General features: G+C 44.8%; 2 protein-coding genes across 4 annotated transcripts in view; both read left to right on the top strand.

The window, feature by feature from the left end:
* Window positions 1-1009: 1009 nt before the first annotated feature.
* LOC147446074 (syntaxin-22-like) overlaps window positions 1010-17642 on the top strand; it is a 60508-nt gene continuing 43875 nt past the window's right edge. For all 3 annotated transcript variants that reach the window (XR_015189849.1, XM_086525380.1, XM_086525381.1), the window contains exons 1-2: window positions 1010-1164; window positions 1391-1587. Coding sequence is in view for 2 of the 3 variants with exons in the window: in XM_086525380.1 (XP_086381506.1) it covers window positions 1397-1587 (191 nt within the window). In the remaining variant the exon portion in view is untranslated. The remainder of the gene's footprint in view (window positions 1165-1390; window positions 1588-17642) is intronic.
* Window positions 16358-17244, top strand: LOC147446076 (uncharacterized; the record flags this gene model as incomplete). The annotated part of the gene is made up of 3 exons (XM_086525963.1): window positions 16358-16420; window positions 16511-16672; window positions 16786-17244. Coding segments are annotated over 3 exons (684 nt in total), but the record flags the coding sequence as incomplete, so codon positions are not given.

The raw sequence follows: 17642 nt of genomic DNA, 5'->3' as shown, positions 1-17642 counted from the left end.
CACACTAATAGATTTCCAAGTGATCGAGCATTTCAATAACTTGATAACAGAATGCAAAACAATTTAGCAAGTGAGAACATGCCATAAAGCTTCACGAGGGCTCACCTGCTTCAAAATCCATGCTCTTAGCACCTTCAAATTCACCTAGTACTCACATACCACTCGTCCGCCACAGTCGCAAAGGAACTTGCAATGCAAGTTGTTTGGAAGCCATTAACAAAGAAGGTGAAAGATTCTGAGATTTACATATTTGTCTCTCTAACCTCACAAGAAAAGCAAATAACAAGTTTATTTCGATGTGCCTCTACAAACTCACAAGGGAACACACCCACTGCAACCCCTTATAACAAGCCCCAAAACACTAACGACATGCTTTGCTGACGATGCCATTGCTTTCAACCGTTGACCAATCAGCCCTGACCAAATAGAGCCTGGCACAACACACACCACACATGGAATGTGCCAGATGCAGGTCACCGACCACAACAAACATAGGGATGGAATAGACAGCCCGAGCACGTGCCCTACATGCAGGGAAACACTTCAAGCACTTATGGCGCCTCCCTTCAGCGAGTCCTATCCCACAAACTGTTGTAATGGAACCGGCCTTCAACTCCTCCCGCCTTCAACCCCTACATCCAGGGAAACACTTCAAGCACTTATGGTGCCTCCCTTTAGCGAGTCTTGTCCCACAACTTGTAGTAATGGAATTGGCCTTCAACTCCTCCCGCCTTGCACACGGTGCAGGGCATTCTGGTCCATGGAAAGCAACATTTAGTATAGAAAATCTAAAACTGAAAGCAACCACACCATGTGTCGCCAATCCAACCAACAATGATCTACGGCTTAGAAGATGCAACTTTTTCCGACCTTCTCCTATGGTCTTGTGCATGCCAAAAATGTTTTTGGCAATCCCAAGAGTACTCTCCTTCTTCTTCTTCTTCTTCTTCTTCTTCTAGGTACTCAATGTTAACAAAAGCTGAAATTTAGGTAATAAAGGTAGAAAAAAAGTCTCTTAGCTTTTTTCAGAACTTCAGAAGTCATAGCTTTGACACGTGGTGCGAAGAGTAATAGAGTGCCACTCAGAGGGCCGGCTATGGTGTCTTTTGCACTTGCAGGCTTTCACTTGCAAGTTTGGATCCACCGTCTTGCTTAGCGCATCCTGTATGTTCCTTGATCGTCTTCCCTGTGTGTGTGTGTGTGTGTGTGTGTGAGAGAGAGAGAGAGAGAGAGAGAGAGAGAGAGAGAGAGAGAGAGAGAGAGACTTTCTGTTTTTCATTGTACGTGCGCGTGTCTGTCAGTTGTTTTCTCTCTTTCATACAAGGTTCTGTAGGCAGATTTTATGCAGTTGCCATTCTGAATATGCTCTGTGCTTGTTTGGAATGTGAAGGAGAGGATGAGCTTCCAAGATTTCGAGGCTGGGGGATATGCTCCAAGCAGATCCACATTGGCTACGTCTTCTCGGCAAGATCCCAGTCAGGCCATAGCAGCAGGCATTTTTCAGATAAACACCTCTGTATCCACCTTCAAACGCTATGTGAATTCGCTTGGGACTGCAAAGGATACTGTTGAGCTTAGAGAAAAGCTGTAAGCCTTTGATCCTTGTTTTCCTTGATTCTGAGCTTTTTCACTAGTTACGCGTGCGTCATTATAAGGGTTGTTTCTCAAGAACGGCTGTGTGTGAGGTAGTTGTATGTACACTTGTGTGCTTGTGGGTGGAGAGTGCATTTTCTGGTGTGTAGAATCCTCTCCAGGGGGGAGCTTGTGCACTCTCTCTCTCTCTCTCTCTCTCTCTCTCTCTCTCTCTCTCTCTCTCTCTCTCGCTCCTTGTGTGCTTGTGGGCACCAGTTGCACATTGACATTGTAGCAGAGCCTAAGTAGACTATTGCCTAATGAGGCCTTTAAGTGGTTTTGGAGGGGTTAATTGGAGGGCTGCTGTTAGCTGTCCGAAGGGTCAAACAGCAGCTACATTTTCATTTCAAAGAACCTCTTAAATTTGTTGTTTCGGGAGTCAGATAGCCTCAGCACATGGAGAGGAAGGTAGTCGGAGCGGCGAGCCGATGATCGAAACAAGATCACATTTATCACACCATGGGGATGTTTTTGTAATTGCGTGCTTCCTTTTGGTCTTATGAATTGTTGTGCGTGGTACCAAAAGTGCGTTAATACGGTGTTCTCTCCCTTTCTTGGCAAGTTTGTGAAGGATCCTATTGATGACTTTTGTATTTATAATTCTAGAAAGGATCATTGTGTAAAGCTTGGGATGGCTTTTTAGCAATACGATGAAAGTGGAGGTCAACTCAATCCAAAGAAGTGTCATCTTGCTAAACTAAGAGTGAAGTTTTTGGGGCGTATGATCTTTGAGAATGTGATTGAAGCGGATCCTGACAAAGTGAAGGCTTTGGTGCTCCTCCCATCACCTAGGGATACAAAGCAACTTGTTACTTTCATTCAAAAGGTGAAGTATATGTGAAGGTTCATTCCTTTGTTCTCTCAACTTCTTTATCCTCTACAACAAGTAGCAAGGTAGGATCCTTTACAATGGACAAATGAATGTGAAGAGGTTTTTCAAGGTATCAAAGAAGTTCTTGGTTCTCTTCCTGCTATGCAAGCTTCCTAATTGGAACAAGGAGTTTTATGTGAATCCATCAATAAGTGGGGATGCTATTGGAGCTATGCTTCTTCAACGAGGTAACAACTCCCACTACATGTAGCATAGTTACCCGGAACGCGGAACGGGAACGGCAACGGGATCCCCGCGGAACGGGGGAACGGCTAGGGGTCCGGAACGGGAACGTCGCGGAACGGGAGGTATAAAAAACACCCAAATAGTGCAATTTTTAGCTCCTTGTGTTTAAATACAAGGAGTATTAGAGTGCTTTGACTCTAATACTCACAAAAAACTCGTTTTGAAGACCATTCAACCTTGCTATGACTAGATGATGAGAGAGAGAGAGAGAGAGAGAGAGAGAGAGAGAGAGAGAGAGAGAGAGAGAGAGAAAGATATTTGAGAGAGTGGGAGGGAGAGGAAGAGAGCTTGAAGGCTTGAAGCCTTGAGCCTTGAGAGAGTGAGTCTTGAGAGGGAGAGATCTTGAGAGTGAGAGGGAGAGAGCTTGAGCCTTGAGGATTAGCTTGTGAAGAGAAAGGGGGAGGGGGGTGCATTTTATGAGTCCTTGAGGCATCGCACACTTTCAAAAGAAGCCCAAACATTTACTTCAATTTTTTCAATCTTTGCCAAATTTGTTTGTAGCCGTTGGCCGTTCCAGGGGCATTCCGGAACGGTCCGGGGGCGTTTCGGAACGTTCCGGAACGGCCGTTCCGGTTTGCATTGGCCACCCGGAACGTCAGACATTCCGGGACGTTTCGGAACGTTCGGGAAGGGAACTGCCCCCCGGAACGCCGGAACGGGGGCTAGGGGGCGTTCCTCGGTAACTTGTGCTAGTAGGGTGAAGCTAGAGGTGAAAAGAGGCTATACTGAGGTGGAGCTCATCATGGTGAGTGTGATTTATGCATGTAAAAGGTTTAGGCACTACCTTCTTCCCAAACCATTTACATTTCTCACTAGCTATACTCGTCTACCTCAATTGGTGAATAGCCTTACTTTGTCAAAGAGGCTCATGAAGTGGATTGTGGAGCTACAGGAATTCCAATTCTCTTTTCTTGTTGAGAAGAGTAGAAGGGCTACATTGGTTGATTTGCTTACTTATAAGGAAAGCTCTCTTCTTCTTAGGGAGGACTCGGTGAAGAAGCAATACATGGAAGCTCCTGACATAGACAATGCCTATCTATTGCTTTTTGATGGCTCTTACAGGAAAGCGCATGGTGAAGCTTCAAGAGGTGTTGTAATTTATGATCCTCAAGGTGCTTCGGTAACTAAAAGGAGTTTGAAGCTTACGGCACAAAGCAAAAATGAAGCCGAGTATGCTAGTTTGGAGAAAGGGCTCAACCTTTGCCTTGAGCTTGGCATCCATCGTGTGAGGGTAAGAGGTGATGCTCTTTTGGTGGTTAAGCAAGTACTTGGGGTGTGGCAAAGTAAGAATCCAGGAAATATGTGTTTTCAAGTGAAGAATTTGCTTAAGCGTTTTGAAGCTTAGGAGTTTAAGGCATGTGGACAAGTCTCAAAATGAAGAAGTGTAAGGTGCAGGGGAATGAATGTTGAACTTTGCTCAAGATGAGTGCTTCGAACCGTGGTCAAGGGTTTCTTTTACTTACGGAAGGGAGAGCCTTCCATTCCTTTAGTGAGAGAGTGCAATGGACACAAACAAAGTGAATGGACACAGTGAATGGAAGTGCATGAGACAGAGATAGAGAAGAGATTACGACACCAGAGACGTAACACCCTCCTCCGAAGGCGCCACTCTCGATGGCGAGAGTGGTCTACTATTGATTGCACAAATCTCTACAATGCTTGGACTTGCCGACGATGTCGACGACGATGAGGACGACAACGAGACGGGCTGAAAACTGAAAAACGCTAAAGGCTGAAATCTGCAAATCTTTATCTGCTGAATTCGGACTCTATGTCGATGACGATGTCGATGGCGACGATGCGACGACGCGCTGAAAACGCAGATGCTGAAATCTGCGTTTTCCGGGCTGAAACTGTAAACCTTGCGGGATCTGACCGTGCAGCGAGGATATGCTGCGGAAGGTGAGATCTGCGAGGTTCGAGGCTTGATCTACGATGTCTGACTGTTGAAAACTGAAAACGCTAGTACTTAAAGAGGTTCCGTCGCGAAGATCTGCAAAAACGCTGGCTTGTCTGGCAGATCCAAAAACGCTAGGGCTGATCTTTGTGCTGATGCAAAAACGCTGGGGTTTTGCGGTGGGAAACGGCTAACGCTAGGGCTGATTTGTTCCTTGCTGTCTTGTCGGCTTGATGCAGATGCAAAAACGCTGGCTGATTCTGGTTCTTGTCCAAAAACCGCTAGTTTTGCTGCAGTGATGCAAAAACGCTAGGCCTCTTGGGTTCTGCTGAGAAGTTGCTTGTTGAGCTTGTGCTCTTGCTGCCTCTTCTGCCAATTAGTGCTAGCCTGGGTTTGCTTATATACAAACTTACTCAATTTGCCCTACCTACTTTCCAACAAAAGTCACTTAAAAATAATAAGTGAAAAATGTCAAAAATAGGCTAAATGCACTAGAAAATTCTCCTGAAGGATTCTGATGGGAATGCTTATAATCATGCTGTGTGCAACCGGAGGATATGCATGTAATCTAAGTGTCTGGACATGCACGGTCTGCAAACACTCACAAAAGTGCCAGATCACTTCCTATTCTAGACCGACTTGACTGAACTGAACCCTGATCATGCTGTAGCTTGTCCACGGACACATAGGGTTGGATGTGTCATGTGACATCCCCTCCTTTTCAAAGTGAGGTACTGGTCCCGAACTATATGGCGTAGAGGGAGATCGCCAATAGCATCCGGAATCCTGGAAGGGACTCTTCGTCGGTCCACTCTGATGTGTGGGTCGTTTGGTTGTGCGGTACTTGAACTTCATAAAGGTCTGCAACGCTTGCTTCTTTGGGCCGTGCCAAAAGCGACACAAAGTCTTCTGTGGCTCCTTCGATGCTTCAACTTTGTCTAGAGTCCTGCTTCTTTCTTCTTCAAGAATCTCCATGGCTGAAAATTCCTGAAACCATTTCCAACACAAAACCATGAACATACCTATTCCATGTAAAGTGACTGGAAAAAATCTTGTCTTCCTCAAAGACTGTGCATGCAATGTAGATGAACAAAGAGACGGAGTGTCAAACCGTTCACCACACGCACGCAAACAATGAGATCGAATCTTTCTCTTCTGATCTAAAGCAATCAACTGTGGCAATTCACAACGGAAATGCCCATGCTTGCTGCTCATACTTCCATGTGCTCGTTCTACGAATGTATCATGCCAAGGAAGAGACATGGAATGTGACTTTCTTGAATGTATACTTTTCAGTTTTTCATGAATAATCCGTATACATCCGTGCTCATTCATGAGTGAAACGTGCTCAACGTACAATATGTCATGCCTAGGAAAAGGGATCACATAAAGACGCTGACGAAAATATAGGAAACGATCACGAATGAAACACTCGAACAATGCGTGTGTACTAATCATGCGAACACATAATACTTTCTGTGAGGGTTCTTTGGACCTAGGCTCGAGAGCCAAGATCGATCCTTCGTGATTGATCGAATCTGCAACGAGGTTAGCTTGCTAGAAAAAGCATCAACTAACTCATCATCCTTGTGAACAATCACGTCATCTTCATTCAAATCATCATGCTTGTGAGAAATCACATCTTGATCATGCAAATCATCAAGCTTGTCATTGTCATCCAAATCATCATGCTTGTCATTATCATTCAAATCATCATGCTTGTCATTATCATTCAAATCATCATGCGTATCATCATGCAAATCATGTGTGTCTTGCTTTGGAGAAGAAGAGACCGAGAGAGTCTCCTTTCCCGAATCTGTGCAAACTGCGCCTGTACAATAGAAAAGAGTCGCAAGAACTCTTTCATGTGTTGGTCGCGCTGTTCTTGTTTTGCTTTGGTCTTGTGATCAAATGTTGCTTGTCTTTTGTAGACGGCTGAGACAATTTTAATAGGTGTGAACGCTCTCCTGTGAAACGGACAGTGAATCAGTCAGTAATTACTACGATAATTACCATGGTAAACCAAAGACATATAAATAGGACCCATTACATTGTAATTGGGTTAGCGTTTGGGTTGGCATTTGTTGGCAATTGTACTCGGGTTGTCAATCATTGGCAGTTGTTGTCGGCTGTACTTTGTTCATCCTTTTGTTCATAAGTCACATCATCTCCTTTGTAATCCTTTATCTGTAATTCCAATTACAACAGTATATTCCAGTTATACTTACTCTATACTCAGTACTCTGAATTTGAATCTGAATCTGAATATCATTCTCAATACTTAGTCTGGTTCTTATTCGAGTAGATGTATTCTAGTTCAGTTTCTGTTCCTTTGTCCAGTCTACTGTCTGAACTAATACATCACCAGTAGCTGAAATCTTCTAACACTGGAATTAGCTATCTCAAAAGATCAGCTCCAATTCCATTTTGGCGATCACGGTGACTAGAGCTGAAGCTCGTTGACTGAAAGACTCTTCTCCCAGTTAGAAGTTCTGAGCTACAGCAATGGCACCCAAAACTAGTCGTGGCCGGAAATCAACCATCCGTGTTGATCCTATTCCTGAGGAGTCGGGAAGAGAATCTGACCCTAAGCAAGAGAGGGTGACTGACACTGAAGCTCATGAGGAGCAGAGTCAGGCTGATGAGACGCAGGACTCACAGCATTCCAGTCACTCTAGACGCAGACGGGCAGAAAGGGAAGCACGGAAGGCCAAAAGTTCTCGGTCCAGGCAAGGGAATGAGGGTACCAAAGGGAGTAAAAGCAGTCGGCACACTTTCAGCAGATAGCCGTTCAGACTCTAAGAAGAGAAGCGGCCGAACCAGCGGTAATCGGCAGGATTACATATCCTCATTGAAAATCTCTTTTCCAGTATTCAAAGGGGACAAGAAGGATGATCCGGATGTTCACATCCAAGCTTTTGAGCAGTATGCAGAGCTGAAGAATATTGATGAGGATGATTGGGGGGAATACTTTCCACAAACCTCGAAGGAGGCAGCGAGAAAGTGGTACTACCATTACCCCGCTTGTCAGCTTCGATCCTATAACAAACTACTTAAAGCCTTCAGGCTGGAGTATTCCGACAACAGAGGTGATGAAGATATCCTTTGTGAACTGGATAAGATCAAGCAGCGGAATCTGTCAGTCAGAAGCTATGTGGAGAAAATCAAGGAGTTGACAAGGCAGTTGCAGGAACCGCCGTCAGAAAAGCGACTGCGTGCATGGTTTCTGAATGGCTTTCGAAGCAAGAAGCTTAGAGAGCAGGAGGTACCAGCACCAACCAAGAAATTCAATGATCTGGTACAACGAGCACTGAAGCTGGAACAACAGGCCAAGAAGGAAAAGAGCCACAAGAAGAGAAGATCCAGTAGCAGTAGTTCTTCTACTGAGAACTCTAATTCCAGTGAAGTGTCCAGCAGCTTTGAAAGTAGCTCTAATGAGCGGTCTAAGGACAAGTCAAAAAAGGGGTCCTGGACTAAGAAGATTGAAGAGATGGCTAGGCAATTTGCTGAGATTAGCCATACCAGACAATCAGTTAGGAAATTGGAGACTCGGTGTTCAAAATGCAAATCCAAGGACCATTTTTCCAACGAGTGCCCACAGTGTACTTACTGTAAGGCCTTTGGCCATTTATGGAATAATTGTGGTATCAGGATTCATCACTTTAAGAAGGGCAAAGACTTGTTAGTGGTAGCATACACTGAACCAGTAAGATTGGAACCAGCCAAAGCCTCATAGGAGGAGAAACCAGGTACCAGTGGTATTGGTCTAGGCAGAGGCAGATACCAAGCGGGTATTGGCCGAGGCCGGGGGCGTGGCAATTTTCAGAGCCGGAGTTTAAATTGCTATACTTGTGGAAAGTATGGGCATTTCGCGGCTCAGTGTCCAGATACACCTGCACTTGTTGCTACTGAGGCAAAGGCACTAGAGCCAGTTCCAATACGGGCAGTAACAAGGAGCAAAGGAGTGGTAATTGAAGAAATTCCAGATACTCCAAAAAACCAGTCACTATTGAAAGCAGCAAATGGGCTCAACAGAGAGAGGTGTGGAAGGCCAAGGGTAAAGAGAAGGTGGTAGATGAATGGCAGGAGCAGAGAGAACTAGCGACGAAAATCACGGAGGATTTAGCCAAGAAGCTGCCAGAGCAGCCGAAAAGTTCTGAAGCCCGAGTCATTCAGAAGATACCAGCCCAATCTACTAAGAAAGATCAATCGAAGCCTGGTATACCTGAGACCATGCTGACTGCGGTACAAGGAATGATTGAAGAACGGGGAGTTGATAGAAGAACTGGAAGCAACGCAAGGGAGGAATGGCATTGCGAAGATATGACCAGTTCTTCGAGCTCTGACAACCAGTCTGATCAGGAGAAGGAAGAAATCCATGTTAAGATTTGTAATAGAATTCAAAAGCTTACTGTGGACCTGGAAGATATCAGAAGAACCTTGCCTGAAGCGGCAAACTTCACCAGACAATGCAGGAAAGCTGAAGCAGAGGCCATAACACTTGATCTGACGGCTGTCCAAGATGATGAGGTACCGCTCATTCAGGTGGATTACAAGGTTCGGAAGCTATGGGAACCTCTTTCAAGTGTTATCTTGGATGGAGGAGCAAGAGTCAATATAATGGGAGTTCATCTCTAGCAAAGGATGGGCATCACGAATCTAAAGCCAACACCATTTAAAGTGAGAATGGCAGATCACAGAGTAGTACAAGCTACGGGCATGATTGAAAATATGCAGACAAGAGTAGGCAGGGAAAAATTTAAAGCCAGCTTCTTAGTTCTGGATGTGCAAGGGGCATATGGGATGCTGCTAGGGCGCCCATGGTTGAGAACAGCACATGCTATTCATGACTATGCAAATCAAACCTTAACCATAGAAGGGGCCAGCGGTAGAATTCAGATCCAGACGAACAATACTAGGAGCTGGAGAAAAGAGCTGAGACCGAAGGAATTATGCCAGAAGTACAAAGCAAAGAAGATTGAACGAATGTTAGCAGCTCTGAACATATTTCCTCTAGCAGAAATCGACTTGAATGCGGTTTTACTGAACAAAGAGCATGTCGACAAGCAGAAAAAGCAATTCCCAGATCAGTTTACTGAAATCAATATAGGAGAAAGATCAGTTCAGTTAACTGGGAGGCTAGAGGAATCAGTTGAAACTGGCATGATAGGGGAAACTGACATGATAGGGGAAACCGAATGAATCCCAACTATGCTAAGAAGGTCAAGGAAGAGATTGACAATCTTCTCAAGGCTGGGTTCATCACAGAAGTGGCCAGTAGTGATTGGCTGTTTCTCGTAGTAGTAGTTCCTAAGAAGAATGGGAAATTGAGAGTCTGTGTTGACTATAGGAAACTCAATGCCCAAACTATTAAAGATCCATTCCCATTGCCTTTTACTGACATGTTGCTTAATGAAATTGCAGGATACGAAATGTATAGTTTTATGGACGGTTACAGTGGCTATAACCAGTTACAGATCGCTCTTGAGGATCGAGCGAAGACCACTTTCATCACCGAGTGGAGAGCTTTCATGTATTTGGTGATGCCTTTCGGCCTGTGCAATGCACCAGCTACTTTCAGCGGTGTATGATGGAAATGTTCAATGAGTTCCTTCATCGGTTCCTCGCCATCTTTATGGATGATTTTACTGTATATTCAGATGAGGAACAACACTTACTATTCCTAGAAATGGTTTTCAAACGTTGTCAGGAGAAGCGGATTTGTCTGAATCCATTTAAATCCGTTTTCCTAGTCTGGAAAGGACAACTACTGGGACATGTAGTATCCCGTAATGGAATAGAAATGGCCAACGATAAAATCCAGTGTGTTCAGCAAGCTAAAGCACTTAGAAGTGCATCTGAGTTAAGCTCTTTCCTGGGTTATATAAATTCTACAGAAGGTTTGTGCATAAGTTTGCCTCTCGAGCAGTACCATTATATGAGCTCACAAAGAAGACCAGTAAGTTCAATTGGATTGCTGAGTGTGAGGAAAGCTTTCAGAACTTGAAAAAGGCCATTATCAGTAAACCAGTCCTCAGGCAACCAAACTGGGATGTTATTTTCCATGTACATGTGGACGCGTCGGGACTGGCAATGGAGGCGATATTGGCTCAGCCATATGGAGGACTGATCATCCTGTTTATTTTGCCAGTCGCAGATTTACTCAGGCTGCTGAACAAGGTTATACGACCACTGAACGAGAAGCCCTAGGAATGGTTTTCAGCGCTACAAAATTCAGGCATTACCTGCTAGGCAAACTATTTCATTTCTATGTGGATCATTAGGCTCTTCTGTTCTTGATTAATAAAGTCATTATTCAAGGCAGGCTAACACGGTGGATGATATTCCTCATGGAGTTTAAATTCAGAATTTTTCATAAGCCTGACAAGAATCACTGTGGAGCTGATTTTCTATCCAGAAGTACAGAGGGTTATTCAGAAGCATCTTTGAGGGATGAACCAGTGGATGCTGACTTATTCCAGTTGGAAGCAGGAGAATTAGTTGATCCTGAATAGTATGATGTTTATCAGTTTCTTTCTCAAGGTGCTTTCATAGATGACTGGAAGCAGAACCAGAAGAAGGCTTTGGTCATCAAGAGCTTGAAGTTTACCATCATCGCAGGCTCACTCTATTGGTTAGGGGTTGATGGTATTCTTCGGTGTTGTGTGCCTATGGAAGGGAGAATGCGAGTTATCTCAGAGGCACATAATGGCGAATCAAGTGGACATTTTTCCAATGAAGTTACCTACAAGAAGATTCTGCAAGCTGGTCTATGGTGGCAAACATTAATCACTGACATTAGAAGTTTTTGCAAAACTTGTGATATATGCCAAAGAATGGGTAGACCTACAGCTTCAGATATGACTCCTTTAACGTCAGTACAACCACTGGGTATTTTCATGAAATGGAGCCTAGATTTTATGGGACCTTTTAAGAAGGTTACTCCCAAAAAGAACAAGTACATAGTAATGGTTACTTGCTATGTCACTAAGTGGGTTGAAGCTAAGGCTCTTCCTGACAACACAGCCAAGTCAACTGCAAGGTTTCTTTTTGAGAATATTGTCTGTCGATATGGATGTCCGATAGAGATTGTGTCGGACCAAAGGACACATTTTATCAATGACACCATGGAGATTCTACTGGATATGCTTTCAGTCAAGCATCGGAAATCTACCCCTTATTATCCCAGATGCAATGGACAGGCTGAAAGTAGTAACAAGACAATCAAGACTGTTCTAACTAAGGTTGTGCAGAAGAAGCGAGACCAGTGGGATTTGAAGCTCCAGAGTGCTTTATGGGCATATAGGACAGCTTACAAGGTCACTATAGGGTTGACACCATTCAGACTGGTGTATGCCACTAAAGCTGTGGTTCCTATGGAGTTTGTTATCCCAAGTCTGAGAATGGCTGTGAAGTATGGCTTAGACTTTAATCACAATCTGAAAAAGCGCTTGGATGAGCTTATGCAGTTAGATGAACTCAGGCAACGGGCTATGTTGGAACAAGAGATTGTTCAACAACCCGGGAAGCACTGGCATGATCGCAGAATTAAGGTCCGAGAATTTCAGAAAGGAGATTTAGTGCTCATCTATTAGTCTAGATTGGGTCTTAAGAAGTCAAACCTCAAAATTGCCTGGGCAGGACCATTTGAGGTAGACTCGGTTTTCTCCAATGGCATAGTAAGATTGAAAGATTTATCTGGATTACTGTTGCTAGGAGTGTATAATGGTGCGAAGATCAAGCTCTACTATTCCGAAGCTAGAGAGCATGACTAGGAACAAGGTACTAGGGAGCTGGGAACTGAAGATCAAGAGATACCAGAATCAGATATTTTTGGGCTTTTTCATGTGCAGCCAGTTCCAGTTTCAGAACCAGTGTCACTGGGACCAAGCTAGATGGATACTGGTACGAGTACTAGTGTGATCAAGCCAGACTGGAGCCCAGCCCAGTATGAGTGGAAACACAGTTTTCAATTTTTAAGCGCCCAACAGTCAGATGGCACGCCAATAGTAATCATTTCAAGGATGAGTAGAAGTCTTGTCCAATGCATGTCTGCCACAACAGCAGCGACGCACAAAAGTCTAGGAATGGCGAGTGGTGGAGCTTTTATGGCGTGAACGCGTATAACAGTAAGGAGAGTCGGCATTTTTCCTCACAAATCTCCTGCGTGACGATTCCCTCCTGTTGTTCATTCGCCATCGCCAAGCTCTGAGGTATCTTCACTACAGCCGCAGACTTCGTCTTCTGAAGAGACAGTCGGCTGTCGTCTAGCTTTGCTAGCAATACCTTGGTACGGCTTTGAAGTATCAAGTAAGTCTTCCTCTTCCTCACCTGTTTCGTCATCTTCACAGTGTATGGGTAGGAGGAAACTTTCAGACAAGATGCAGGAATCTCTCGATGAAACCCAAGGTATTGTCACTGCTGCAAAGGCAAGCCTTCCCATCATTCCTTACAGTAAGATTCAACGTTACTGTTCACTGACCAAGCTATGGCTTTGGTGCAACTATGGGATTTACGGGTGGTTCTGCAAGCCACAAGAATTGCTTTTGACGCAGTCATCATCAAGCAGGTTCTCGACTCTTTCGATGTTGAAGATGGCAGTTCTATGGTGTATGGCAAAAAGGTGTCTGCCACACTAGACGACATAGCTTTTGCATTTTGGATGCCAAATGAGCCCAAGCCGTCTGTGGCAACTTCACAGCAGATCAGTATAGTCCTGAAGGAGGATGAGGCTGCCAAGCGAAAAAGAAAAACCAGTGGTCAAGGGATTCCAGTGGCTGGACTGGAAGCTTCTTCTACCTATAGGTTTGTAGCTGAAGCCGTCAGTCTTAAAAATAATCCAACATATGTGTCAGACAAGGTTTTCGCTATGCTGCTAGTAAAGACATTGGATTCAAAGGTTTCTATCAACCTTTGTCAGATCCTGTCACACAACGTGCTTCAACAAACTGCCAAGTTGAAATCCTAGAGTGTATTTAAAGCTTGGTATGTTTGGCAATTTTTATATTGGGCAACTGCTCCAAAAGTTCATGACCAGGTAAGAATGGCTTGGAGTGAGAAGCCAGTTCTAGAATCAAAAAAAATATTGATTTGTCTTCAGATGAAGAAGCCACGGACAGTCAGACCACTCCGACTGGTCTGAAAAGGAAGGCTACTCACGATGAATCTGGCAGCTCGAAGAAACCGAAGACGACACTGACGAAGAGCAGTGCTTTTCTGAAGCAGATAGAGAGTCAAGTCAAGACAGTGACTACTGAAAAGACTCTAGTTAGCCAGGCTGACAAACAACCTGCTCAGACCACTGAAGTCAAGCAGTCAGTAGGACAGATTATAGTCACTACTGGTACTGGTAAAGATCAGTCTAGGGTAGTTTTCGTACGTCGAACGGAACCTGTCGTTCCGTCTTGCCGGACCCATCCTGTTCGTTCCGTCCGGTCATTTTTTTCGGCAGTTTATGACCGTTGGCAATTTTTTTAACGTTTGCAGCGTCCACTTTGTAGGCCTTTTGGAGCCGTTTACGGGCAGTTTTGAAGCCAATTGCAATGCCCATGGCCCATGGGCCATTGCCATGCTTATTGCCCATTGCTCACATGCTCTTCCTCTAGGCTCTTCCTATTTAAGCAACCCTTTCCCTTTGTTATCCAACACAACCTACAACTACAAGCTACATTGTACAAGCTCTAGCCCTAAGCCTCTCAATGCTCTAGCCTCTCATCATCCATGTGCTTCCATTGAAGCTCTCAAGTGGGCTCAAGCTCTCGAGTCTCCATTGGGTCTACCGTCTCTCTCCTTCAAGCTCCCTTGGGTGACGGGTCTCTCCTTCAAGCTTCCTTGGGTCTCTCTCTCTCTCCCTCTCTCCCCCCCCCTCTCTCTCTCTCTCTCTCTAATCTATTCATACATCATACATCATACTAGTAGCTACTAGCTACATACTACATAATGCCGCCTCCTCTTCATGAAGCCTTTGAGAAGCATTGCCGATATTTTGAGCGGGTGGGGGCAAGCAAAACTCTTGCAAGTGGTGGTGCAAATATTGCCCAAAAGCTATGACCTCTTCCGTCACCCGTCTCATCATCCACTTGACTAAGATGGGAGGACAAGCGGAGCCATGTCCTAATATCCCTGAAGATATCCTTGCGGAATGCAAGAGAAAGTATCTTCCATTGAAGACACGCAAGGGTAGAGTCACCTCGGATGAGTTCGTGTCGCCGGATGTTGATAGCTCCGATTCAGAGGAAGAGGCCTCTCCAACTATGTCCATGGCTACCGGTGCCACCGCGGCCTCATGTGATGGTAGTACCTCCTCCAAGAAGTCCAAGAAGTCCAAGGGGTCTTCAAGTGATGGTGGCCAGCCTCCGAAGATGGCAAAGCAAACTTCTCTTGCGAAATCGGTGGGTGGATGTTCCGACCCCTCGTCTTCCTCAAGGAGAGAGAAAGAATCGTGGAAATAGAGATTGCCCGCACGGTGATTGAATGCAATCTCTCCTTCAACATTCTTCAGTTGGAGTACTTCTTGCGGGCGGTGGATGCGGGTTCGAGAGGGAAGAAAGTGACCGGGGCATTCATTTGGAAGCACATCCGCCAAGCCATTCTTGAGGTAAAATCGTAAATCGAGCCTTTATGTCTTGAGCAATTGCCAATGAGTCCTATGTTTTAATTTTTAAGTTTTAACTCTTCTTGTCACAAATGCCTCTTGTGTAGGTTGGTGCGGAGCATGTCGTGCAAGTGATTACCGACAATTCTTCAAATTGCAAGGCAATGAGTAAGAGGCTAGAGAAGGAATTTCCATCCATAGTATGGACTCCATGTGCCTCTCATTGCCTTGACCTTCTCTTTGAAGACATAGGGGAGCTAGGTTGGGTGAAAGATATCCTCAACCAAGCACTCTCCATCATCAATTTCATCAATGGCAAAGTGAGGGTGCTTGCCATTTACCGCACCTACTCCGACCTTGAGTTGAAGAAGCCATCGGCCACTCGCTTTGCCACCATGTGGCTACTTCTAGAGCGGCTCTATGATGTGCAAAACAAAATACAAAAGACCATGGTCTCCGATGAGTTTAAGGAGTGGATGAATGAGAGTCCGCCGCTTCCCAACAAGATGCAAAAGCCATCCAACGGCTTTGCTTGCGGGAGGAGTTTTTGCAAGAAATTAAGGGTCTTGTCGTTGCGATCTTGCCCTTGTACAAGGCTCTCCGCATGACCGACATGGAAGGGGCAACTATTGGGCTTCTATGGCACTTCATGGAGGAAGCTTACAAGGAGATTGAGAAGTCTACAATCCTAGATGGGGCTCCCGATGGAACACGGTATAACTACATATTTATTATTACATAATACATTCTCTATATATCTAAATTCTACATGCTTGTTTCTCTACTTAGTACATTTCCTCTCTCTTCTTGTAGTGATTACCTCGAGGACTCTCCCAAGAGAGACGACATTCTCCTCCTAATCACAAAGCGGTGGGATTGGATGAAGAGACCTATCCATTACTTTGCGGCTCTCTTGCATCCGGCTTACAAGAAGCCCGAACTCTTTGCAAATCAAGAGCTTATTGAGGAGTGCAACAATTACCTCTTTAAGGTGCTAAAAGAAGAGGACATTGGAGCATTTCTCCAAGAGGTAATCAACTATAGCGACCAAAGAGGCACCACAATTACTTCCAACTTGTGTTGGAAGCGGCAATCCTTGGTGAAGCCTTTATTTTGGTGGGAGAGCTTTGGCTATCAATTGCCTACTCTCAAACGACTTGCTTTGAGGGTTCTTGGCCAAGTAAGCGACAAGCCTCGAACTTTTACATTTTGTGCTTAATCTCTTCAACTATAGTCTCTTATAGCTTATGCCTCTCTTGATGTATTTTAGGATTGCTCATCGGGAGCATGTGAGCGTAATTGGTCCGCATACTCCCTCATCCACACCAAAATCCGAAACAAGCTCTCAACGAAGCAATTAGAGCGAGTTATCTATTGTCGCTCCAATTTACGCATGTTGCGCTCTATGCATGAGATGCCTATGGCTCGACAGGTATAAATTATAAATTATAATCACGACTCACTCCATTTTCTATACTCTAGTCTTTAATTAGTTTGAATATACTAATTATGTTTTCATTGTCCAATGTTGTAAATGTCAAATAGGTCAACGTGGATGAGCTCACACTTACGATTGACTCTCTAAAGAGTGTCAATAAAGAGCAAGACCCTGAGGAGGAAATGATTTTTCGTGAGCTCTACTTGGAGCTTGAGGAGATTGATCGTTGGGTTTCTCGCACACGATCACGCAAGAAGGTCGTCATCCATGTAGTTACATCGGCTACAAGAGGCAGAGGTGCCAGGGCTACAAGAGGTAGAGGCAAAGCATCAACAACACCCATGGAGGCTCCTAGGACCTATGTGCGGCGAGGCTCCGGAAGCAGCTCTTGTGCGGCGGCTATCACTATGGAGGATAGAGAGCCTCGAGAGCCAAAGTATGATGATCAAGGCAACCTCATTAGTGATGGAGATTATGAGCCGTCATCCTTCGACTCTTGTGAGGAAGAGGATGATGTTGATAAGCAAGGCTCAGAAGAGGAAGATGATGAGAGCACTAGTGACTAGTGACTTTACTATTTAGTCTCTCTATTATGGTGTGCCACTGTTAGGTGCAGCGGAATGAATGTTGTATTTTCTCAAGATTAGTGATCTTTACTGCTCAAGGTTCCTTTTAGTTCTTAGGGAAAGAGAGAGCTTTCCGTCTTGTGGAGAGTGCTATGATCACGAACAAAGTGAGTGGATATTGTGCGTGCAAATGAATGAGACTAAGAGAAGGAGAGAGAAGAGATACGACACCGAGAGGTTTGTAAAACCCTCCTCCGAAGGCCCCACTCTCGTCGGCGAGAGTGGTCTACTTTGATTGCACAAAGGTGTACAATGCGTATGCTATGGACTGATGCAATGGGACTATGCCGATGACGACGACGACTCGATGGTTGAAATCTGTAGGCTTCTAATGTCTG

Source organism: Adiantum capillus-veneris, chromosome 12, assembly GCF_014529385.1.
Source record: "Adiantum capillus-veneris isolate H3 chromosome 12, ASM1452938v2, whole genome shotgun sequence".
Taxonomy (NCBI): Eukaryota; Viridiplantae; Streptophyta; class Polypodiopsida; order Polypodiales; family Pteridaceae; genus Adiantum; species Adiantum capillus-veneris.
Note: the sequence above shows the minus strand (reverse complement) of the source record. Positions and strands in the feature narration are given on the sequence as shown.